General features: G+C 31.8%; 1 protein-coding gene across 1 annotated transcript; it reads left to right on the forward strand.

The window, feature by feature from the left end:
- The first annotated feature begins 8440 nt into the window (after positions 1-8440).
- LOC105969361 (uncharacterized) lies at positions 8441-10842 on the forward strand. Its single transcript, XM_088814882.1, has 5 exons — positions 8441-8611; positions 9485-9709; positions 9788-9880; positions 9955-10113; positions 10363-10842. The coding sequence occupies exons 1-5, from the start codon at positions 8441-8443 to the stop codon at positions 10696-10698; spliced, it is 984 nt and encodes a 327-aa protein (XP_088671008.1). The 3' UTR covers positions 10699-10842.
- The last annotated feature ends 547 nt before the right edge of the window (positions 10843-11389 follow it).

Below are 11389 nucleotides of genomic sequence, written 5' to 3' on the forward strand. Positions count from 1 at the left end.
AAGAAATCTGAAATGGACAATTATATTCATGACAATTATGATTGGTTATGTGGTTTTGAGGCTTATGATGCAACTTCGTTTTTTTGAAGCAATTCGTTGGTAGTTTGTATTTCTCAAATAAATTATGTTATGTAGTGTTAACCTAAACTACATAGAGATAATTGTGTTTCATAGTTTTTGTTTAATGGGGAAATTTGCTAACTGCACCGTACTATAAATTTATATTGTTACGAAGTGAATCGTTCTTTTTTTTCTTCGCTAGAAATATTTGGTTTTCAATGAATTCATTTTCTCCTTCCTTCTTGCATCTACTGATATATATGTACACACAAACACAGAAATACGATAAAATATAAAAACACACACACAAGCATGGACCAAAAGTACTCACACAAAACGAACACACGAAAATATGCATAAATAAACACACAATAAAATAAGTTCTCTCTCTCACTCACACACACACATGAAGACACACAAAAACAAATGCACAATTTGTAATGCATGTGACCCCATGTTTTTTTTTTCAAATTCATGTTCAAGTTGTCTCTTATTGTAGGGTAAAAAATGCACACAATTAAAAACTATCAAATATGATTATGAAAATTTCAAGATTTAAATTTTTGTTCTGACTCTTCGATTTGGTAAAGAAGAGGAGTTTTCTATTTCGTACAAAAAAAATGTGATGTGTATATTATAGACATATATATCTAATATTTTGTGAAACTTTTGAAATAATCTAACATTCTATTCACAAACTAAAATCCAACCAAAACTGAAAATTGCAAAAAAATTAAAAAAACAAAAACCAGTTTAAAGAAAAAAACTTATAGAAAAAATGGAATCGAAATTTTATAAATCAGAACAAGGAAAAACAAAAGGTGGAATTTGGATCATTTTTTCCCATTCGTTCTCGTACATAAGGATACAAAATACTACGAAAATCAAACTCAATGAACATCACATATTCAGAGTTACACATGGGATGTGTATTTTTCTTTGTGTAAATAAATGGCATAGATCTATTCTTTTATTATACCGCATTCATCCAATGACTCACGCTAAATTGTCCAAGTAGGTCTGATGTGCCTAAATGAGCTTAGGCCCAACTAGGGAGAAAAATCATTTAGAGTTCAACTTCTCCATTATTGTGCCACATCGATTTTCTGCATGAAACAAGCAATCAAGTTCACCTATAAATATGAGTAATTGCTCACTTGGTAAACCAACTTTCTATTGAGTGATATTTAAGCCGTTGCAAAATATCAATTTCGATCTCTGACTTGAGCATCAGAGTGTAATTGTTGGGCTGTTGGGCCCCACCCGAGCGAGTCAATTAGTGTCTCGATTTTTTTTGTAGGTTATTCGGCGGACCCACACCTTAAATTCTTTTGAACACGTGTCAAGGACCCCCGACATTCTCTATATTGGGTTTGAAGATTCCCAAACTTAAGAGACCAGTGGGCTTCACGACCATTGAGCTGACCCACCATTTACGAAGAACATCATTTTGGCGTCGTCTGTGGAATGCGTACCAGATCACGTGGCAGGGAAGAAGGTGATCGAGGTGTGACGAACTCCCACCCCGAGGAATGTTAAAGATCCCGGGTCCTCCCAGGAGGACAAGGAGGACGGGAACTGCGAATCCGTCGGGAGTGACGTCGCCGGTCTTGAAGATAATGGCGGAAGAGCTGGAGACCCTAATAGATAAAACGGCGGCAAAGGTGGCGGTGGTGGTGGTAGAGCATTATCTAGCAGCCCAAGGAGAAGAGCCGAACCTGGCTGACAGTGACCCATCGGTGCCTCTCCCTGACCACCCTGTTAAGCTATTTGTAGAGTATTATGAGTCGGAGAAAAGAGTTCCAAAAAGCACCCGAAGCCTCTCTTCAGAGCGAGCCCCCAAGGAAATGCCCACCGCCGTCGTTGCGACTTAGCAAATCCTTGAAACGATTTCCCCCGAAAGATGCCCAACGTCAATCACCTCAACTTAGCCTCTCTATGGAGCAAGGGCTCTGAAGAAACAAAAGCACAACATCGGTTGTCGCGACTTAATTTCTCCTCAAACTCCCTTGGAAAGGATGATCGTCAGCGACAAAAACCCTCGAGGGAGCTCGAGATCCATAACCGTCAGAAGAAAAGTGGTGACAGACGACGCCACCCTTCCAACCACCACAGAGGCCGTGATCAAGCTGAAGAGGATAGTAAAAATGTCTCGGCACGAGGAAAAAAGCATACATCACTCGAGGATTATATTGATGACATTAATGCAAGAAACCGTTGGAAAGAAGCACTTAACTCATCGCCCAGTGGCGGACCCAAGGCATGCCTTGGGAGACAGCCGCTCCTGCAAGGAAAAAAAGTTTGATTTTTATAATGTTTTATTTTATTTTATTCATGTACTTATTGATTAGCCCTGCCTAAAAACAGAAATACTCATTTGTCATTGATTATTTTTAAGTTTAAGTAGTATTAGTAATGATATTACCGTCATATTAAATTAAAAAATTCAGATAATTACTTACTTTCTCAAGAATAATCCCGTTTATTTCGGCCATCTTAAAAGTTTTGCCTTTTGGATTTCAACATTCCGCTGTACAATGGGCCGCTAGAGATCCCAAGAACATTTGAACAACTTCTATGCCAATGTCGACCTTTACAACCTATCAGATGCATCATATTGAAGATCTTCCAGACTACAATGACTGGCCGAGCACTAGGTTCAACAATATGCCAAGGGGAACAATTGATGGTTGGGCATAGCTAGCAAACCAGTTCATTGGCCAATATTCTATAAACAAGAAATACGCTAAGACTGGAATTTACCTTTTCAAGATCGTTCAATGAGAAAACGAGGAACTCAAAGATTATATGCGACGGTTCGTTAACGAGGTGCATGAAGTAAGCCACATCAACAACGAGTTCTTGGCGGACATCTTGATGAAACAATTGAGGCATGAACACTTTCGAGAGTCCCTCGTAGTTCGACCCTCCTCGGTTCTCAATCGATCCATGAAGTACATTGGCATTGAGGAGACGGTAGAGATGGGTTTGGCCGCGAAGGGGAAAGTACGAGGAGAAGCGCCACGAGCCGAGAGAGACAGAGATGAAATGCGCCCAATCCTCCCTAACCTAACGTTCAAACTGCATAGCCGTCGAGAGGATAGCGGCGGCATGTGACGTCAGCACCCGAACACATGAATGGGTGCTAAGTACCAAAAACTTGGAAATATAAAAAGCTCTCAACAACAAGTCAGGGGCACGTCGCCCACCGCAATATTTTTCGTATTATCCGCTACAGTAATTAATTGAATGTTTTAATCTGTGGCATACCACCCGCTGAACTTTTATTTAATTACTCATTATTTGTATGTATTTGTTGATCTTCATTTTAGTTATTTTTCAAAGTACTAAACTGTAAAACTACAATTCCTATACTTGATAAAAAATTAAAATTGTATAAGTAGGCTAAAGGGAAAAAGACCAACGGCACAATAATGGTTTGGTTGGCTCGGATCTCGGTATTTCACTCTCAGAAGCACCCAAAGGCAGAAAAAAAGACAGACTTCTCACTAGGCAAAAGCCAAGGGCTATCGACTCGCCTGAAAAGTAAGACATAAGTTCTTTCTTTACGAAAGGCGGGCTTCAACTAGGCAATAGCCAAGGGATACCATCTTGCCAAAAAAAATAGAGCTTAAGCTCATTCTTTGCGAAAAGGGGGACTTCCACTAGGCAATATCCAAGGGATACCACCTGGGCTAAAAAGATAAAGCATAAGGCAATTCTATGCGAAATTCGGACTTCCCACTAGGCAGAAACCAAGGGATACCGCCTCGCCTAAAAAGATAAAGTATAAGCTGATTCTTTATGAGAGACGAAATTGCACCTGGCAATAGCCCCGGGAAACTATCTCGCCAAAAGAGATAAAGCATAAGCTAATTCTTTGCGAAATATTTGATGCTATTTAAACTACATGGATACTAATGTACTATAGTTCCCAATTAACTAATTACCTAATCCAAAATGAGAAATCCTATGGTAATAAAAGACACATGCATGCTGCATGCACATCCATACAACTATTGACTTTATAAATAACCCAAGTATTAATTAGGGTCAGTTGTTTGTATTAAGAACTTTATTCTATTTTGTAATTATTTAAAATTGCAGTTTTCACTAAGAAATAGTAAGGTGCATAAGAAACATATATAGATTATATTTATTTTTCATGTCATTTTCTTATGTATAGACTTTGACAATTTCAAATTCCAAAAATGTTGCATTAATAAATGGATTGACGTTCCTAAATAGCCAAATGTTCCACAATCCACATATTAATAAAACGGTAAATCTTGTTGGCCAGATTCTGGCCAACCAGAAAAAGGAAATTTACAAATATATCCTTCAATTATAATTTTACTTTTCAATTTGAATTTATTTATTTTCTCTTTCTACACTTTAATCCCAACACATTTTATGTAATCTAGGATATTAATGTGGGTTTAGGAGATTGAGGAGCCACATGTGGCGGTACATAATAATAATAATAATAATAATAATAATAATAATAATAATAATAATAATAATAATAATAATAATAATAATAATAATAATAATAATAATAATAATAATAATAATAATAATAATAATAATAATAATAATAATAATAATAATAATAATAATAATAATAATAATAATAATAATAATAATAATAATAATAATAATAATAATAATAATAATAATAATAATAATAATAATAATAATAATAATAATAATAATAATAATAATAATAATAATAATAATAATAATAATAATAATAATAATAATAATAATAATAATAATAATAATAATAATAATAATAATAATAATAATAATAATAATAATAATAATAATAATAATAATAATAATAATAATAATAATAATAATAATAATAATAATAATAATAATAATAATAATAATAATAATAATAATAATAATAATAATAATAATAATAATAATAATAATAATAATAATAATAATAATAATAATAATAATAATAATAATAATAATAATAATAATAATAATAATAATAATAATAATAATAATAATAATAATAATAATAATAATAATAATAATAATAATAATAATAATAATAATAATAATAATAATAATAATAATAATAATAATAATAATAATAATAATAATAATAATAATAATAATAATAATAATAATAATAATAATAATAATAATAATAATAATAATAATAATAATAATAATAATAATAATAATAATAATAATAATAAAAAACTGAAAGTTAAAACAAAATAAGATGCTTATTTATAGCAAAAATATTATAAATCATTTCAAAAACATATTAATATTAAAAGATTATAGGACAATTATTGATAAAAATATATTAATGTTAAAACTATTAATTATTTTATTATAGGACAATTATTGACAAGAACATATTTATAAATAAAAAATTATGATATTTATTTTAACAATAATATATTATAACTCATTCCAATTAATTTTCCCACTTTAAAATAAACTATAGATTATGAGTAAATCAAAATATTATGTTGTGATTTTCTTTAATTACTTGGTTTATTAGTATTTTAAAGGGAGATATTATTGACAAGAACATATTAATCGAATTGACAATTTTATAATTAAAGTATAATATATTTTTAATTAAATTTTATCATAAAAATAATAAAATATAATTCGTTAAAATCGTAAGAATAAATATGTTAATCGTAAGATTGTATTGGCCGGTTAAGGTCAAGTTCTTTCAATTCGTAAGCTTTATTCAAAGATTTGAATTGATTATGCTCAACTATTGACAAGGACGAGTTGATCAAATTAACTATTTATAATTTAAGTAAAAAAAAATTAATTGAATTTTATAATAAAAAATAATAAAATTTAATTTATAAAAATCATAAGAATTAAATACTAGATTGTAAAAATTAATCAATTTTTTAACATTTACATTTTATTCAAATACTTAAATTGAATCGTAAGGTTTAAATTGATTAAGCTCAAGTCCTTAATTTATTTTTCTTTATTTTACATTTTTTCAATAATTTAGTAAACATTATTTAATAATAATGAATATGCTAATTAACAATCTATTTAGGCCCCGTTTGGTTGCCAAGATAAGCCATGATTAACTAAATAGTTGGACTTAATTTGATGTTTGGTATCCTCAATAACTTGCCGGGTCGACCCGCCAAAATTATATAATCATGGCTTGTCTTGCCTTATCTTGGCTTATCTTGCCTTTTAATGAGTTTTTTTTGTTGCACCTTTCAAGCTCCAATAAAATAATTGGGTCTCATTAGATTATTTAATCTTATCTTGGCTAATCTTATCTTGCCAACCAAACGAGGCCTTAACATTATTTATTATAATCATTTGATATTATATTAACGTTTCTTGCTAGGAAAATAACAAATAATTGATATGCCTCAGTGGTTGGGGTAAATATGCTTTTTCGAGCAACCCAAGTTCGACCCCCAACCACATCATTTTTCGAATTAAAAGTCCGCCCCTTACACTGACCGAACCCATGAAGACCCGCCCCGGATTGGATCCGCCCCTCGCGAATCGGTATCGGGCCCCCGAAACTCGGATGGGCTATTAAATTTGGAACCAACACCATTAAAGTGTAAATGTAATAAAATTCAAATAAAAAATAAAAAATATTGAAAAATAATAAAAGATTAGATTCTGGCCATTTAGCATTGTCCTTAATAAAATACATTCTCAAAATGGGTTTTCTTGTGTTTTCGTGTAAAGACTTTGGCAATTTCGAATTTCAAAATTGGCATCAATAAATGGATTGACGTCCCTAAGAAGTGAAATGTTCCACATAATTACGAAACTTCCCGAGTTACGATTTAATTATAAAATCCCCCTCATATTTCGGTAATCACAAAAATTCTCCTGAAGTATGTTGTCGTCTTACAAAGTCCATCTACGCAGTTACCTTTGACGGAATCTTTTTATTTCACGGAATATTCCCCTAACAATATCATTTTATCCTTGAGGGGTAATTGTAAGCATATTAATTACTTGGAGGGTAAACTGTAAAATATTTATAAAAAAAAACCTAGTTATTTTAAGTTTTAAAACTATAATATATTTCTTAATTTTATATTAATAAAAATAGAACATATATATAAATAAGAATTAAACATATCTTGAAACATTAAAAGTTTTTACTAAAGTAATATATTTTTGTTTATATTTTTTTATCCTTTAATTCAATAAAATTAATTTTACATATTTTGGAAATATTCTTGCATTTCTTATTTTAGGTTATAAATATTTTTATTATTTTTTGATAGATTTTTAAATAAACAAAATGCAAAATGTATATATTAAAATATAAATATATAATAAAAAAAAAAGAAGAAAAAAAGCAATCCAATGCGATCGGAGAAGTCATCGCTTTAACTTCTTCCTTCCCATAGGTAAATTTCAACATATTAATTTTTTCATCAAAAGTAACACCGTATGAAGTCGGTAAAATGGCAATACACCTCAAAGAGTTTTCGTAATTACGCAAATATGGGAGGGATTTTCGTAATTAGACCATACATAGGGGGTTCTCGTAATTTACCCTTTATTTTTTTTTCAAATAACAAAAGGGGAAAATGGACAAAACCCATTTTATGTGATTTTAATCGGTCAAATTTTGGCTAGAGGGGGATTTTCGTAATTATGCAAATATGAGATGAAATTCCATAATGAAGCCCTACCTGAGCGGATTTTTTGCTATTTACAATAGTAATAAAGTACAATATCAAAAGGGGTGAGTAATATTTTATAATCCAATATATTGATCGAAAACGTTTATTGATCTTATATATATTTTATAACATCATTTTATATGTCAAGATTAAGAAACCATTTTGTTTATATGTAAAAGTAATTATTTATTTTTGCAGCACTGAAAGTATAGGTTGGAAATTTATTTTATTTGGATAAAATTGGTAAATGTTCACAGTCCTAAACTACAAAAATAAAGTAGCTTAATATAGTTCACTTATCTAAATTTCTTAAGTTGACATTCTTGGAGTTTGAAGAAAAAAGAGTTCAATTGTGTAAGGATCAGAAAGATGTAGAGAAAGAAGTCAACTTCCTAAGAAATACTATACTCGCCAAGACCTTCATTCTTGCAATGATAACCCTATGCAATGATGACCGGAGGGGTCAGCCTGCTTAAATTTTGTACCCCTGTCAAGATAGCTGTGTGGATAGTTGGTGTTTACGTTCCTGTCTTGATGGTAAGTTTGATAAGTGGTTTTGTATGTGTATTTCCATCTCAACTTAACAGGCTTGAGAGGGTTCACATAAAAGGTGATGAAATATTTAAGAGAAGAGATGTTTTAAAAAAATATGCTGATCGACTGAATAATCAAATCAAATTAGAGTAGTGTTTAAGAACAACATGACAACAAATGTTCTCGATGATATCGAGACACTCAATATTACAAGTGAGGCTCTTAAAAGTTACAAGAAAGATGTAACTTGGGACCTCACCATCACCCCCATGTTCTTTTTCCTCTATATGTGCTGCATGATTGCCTGGGCAATCTCGATTATTCAAAGACATAATCACGTAATATGAACAAGATTTGCACGTGATCTGCACTTGTTCTGCATGTGATTTGCACGCGGATTTGGCTGAGGGAGAATTAAAAATATTTTGGGCAACGAGCGAGTTTGGAGCTCGATGCTAACTTCATTTCAAGCAAAACAAGTTATAATTAATTTAATTTTCATTCATAATTCCTAAATAATTTGGAGATAATATAATACAATACCACGTTAGTCGAAAGCTAATATAATATATGTATTGTATGAATAAAAGTAAGATTGTTCCTGGTAACTCTAGATATTTTGTCCCGCTCATTTTGAGATTAAATTATCATTTAACTCAATATCTCATATGATTTGAGTGCATGATTGTTAACATAACTAGTATTTCATCCCGTGCGATGCACTTCGCACGGGATGGCATTTTTTTCTCCAAGTTCGATTCAGAGACTCTATCATAATCTTTAATGTATCAGCAACATTCTTAGCATCCTCGTCATTAGTCACTTTCTCTAGGTATTTGACTAGTCTACTACTTGATGTTATCAGAAGCGCTCGTCTATCTGCCAATTCTAAGCTAAGATTCCTAACATCATCCAACTTATCCCTGACTGAAAATCACCACCAAGTATCCAAATATCAAAAGGCTCATCAACCCCGCAAGGTAGGGTACTGACTTCATTCCAGATGCATACATGAAGTTCATCATCCCCACCCCGATTGTCATCATAGTCAAGATCAGGGCGAGTATTTGAATCCCAGATGCTCTTATGTCATTGACTTGATCTCGTAGGCCCTTTTGATCATTATACAATCCTACCATTTTGTATTCTAATTCTTTCACTCGTGTTTTGTTATCCTCCATTTTGATCTCGTGTTTTTTTATTTTTTTTAGGAAACTTGGAAACTTCCTGAAAATGAGGCTACAAAAAAATGGTACAATGAGACTGCTAACGGTCGTTGGAAAGATGCGAAAACTAAACGATTGAAGGCAGTCTTTGATAGAGCTCCAGACCTCGCCACGGCTAAGGCAAATTGTCCAAATAGGATTAGTGTTCAAACTTGGGAGAAACTATGTGATCAATTTCATTCTATTTCCACTCCTGGTGTTGATGGGAAGGTAAATTATATATATTTAATTTATGGATCATGTTTAAATATATTAAAGAGGTTTAATTTTTTGTGTTATTGTTCACAGTCCAAATCAACCAAATGCAAGGACTCGCGAAAGAAAGTCTCGACACACCACCATTGGGGTCGAACAAGTATCAATAGTTGGTCCCACAATCATGTAAGTAATTTGATCTATAATTTTAATTTATTTAAGTTTAAAATAGATACTAACTTTATAATATTTTAATATAGTTTAAAAAATTGGGCAAAAATCCTACGGTGTTTGATACGTATAAGAAAGCATATATGGGTATTGATGTACTGAGGGAAACCGGGCCAAGTATTAGTGAGGAAGGAGATACAGAAGAACCGTATAATGGGATAGCAACTCCTGAACAACTTCGCATTTCGGTAAGTGTAATGCAATTTTATCTTCAGTTGGTTGTATGTTAATTATTTATGTTTATTGTTATCGCATGTTTATCATATGTAAATTATTTGATATGTTAAATTAGTACGTAGTTGAGATATCTGGATATGAATATTTGTTTTAGATAATGTTAAGTTGTTGCGTACATGGATGGTTTTTTTGGGATGTTCATTTATTAGTTGTTATGCTGTCGAAATTTTTGCTAAACAAGTGTACTTAATCATTTTCAGGCTGATTTGGAACGAGTGTACGATGAGACAATTCGTGATGGAAGTGACGAAAGCACGGCCAACTCAATTGCGATAGAAAAAGTGCTCGGGAAAAGCAAAGGGCTTGGAATTAAGATTGCAACCACCACAAAGAGTTCAAAGTCGAGATTTTCTTCAATTCCGCCGGAAGTGCAAATGGAAATGAATTCAATGAAAGAGCAAATGCTACTTAAAGATGAAAAAATGGAAAGATTGGAAGCGGAATTGAAAGAAACCCGAGAAATTGTGAACACCTTGGTCGGCCGTTTTGGACTACAAGCCTCAACATCGACTCCTTCCAATGATGGTGGAGTATAAAAAGTGATGAACTTTGTTTGGTTTTTGAATTAAACTTTGCAACACTACATTATATGCTTTTAAGTTTTATGTACTTTTTTAATTTATGTTTTGTGCTACCTTGATATTTAATCCGTATAATTGGTTTTAATATTTTCGATATAAGTGTATTTTTTTTTTGTACAACTGCTGAATACAGGTTGAATTTCTTAAATGAAAAAATAAATAAACCAGAAAATATATTAAAAAAAATAAAAAACCTAGCGACGAATAAATAAAACAAATCGTCGCAAATAAATCGTGGGGCTTGCGACGAAAACGGACATTAGTCGCAAATATTTTTCGTAAATTTAGCGACGAAAACGGCACAAAACGTCGCTCACAATAGCGACGAAAATAACATTCGTCGCCAAGGTTTGCGACTTATTACGTATTCGTCGCAACAAGTAAGCGACGAAAGTATAGGATCCGTCGCTAATATAAAAAAAACATTTTTTTCCAGAAAATACGAATTTTGCGACGATTTAGTTAATTCGTCGCAAACCTTTGCGTCGAAAATGTTTTTTCGTCGCCGCTCTTGCGACGGGACGTTTGGCGACGTTTTGTGTAGGATTTGGCGACGAAAATAATTCGTCGCAAACAGAAAAAAATCGTCGCCAAATACACATTTTCGTCGCCAAATTTCGTCGCCAGTCTTCTGTTTTGGCCTTGT

Source organism: Erythranthe guttata, chromosome 2, assembly GCF_056151865.1.
Source record: "Erythranthe guttata isolate IM_541 chromosome 2, IM_541, whole genome shotgun sequence".
NCBI lineage: Eukaryota > Viridiplantae > Streptophyta > Magnoliopsida > Lamiales > Phrymaceae > Erythranthe > Erythranthe guttata.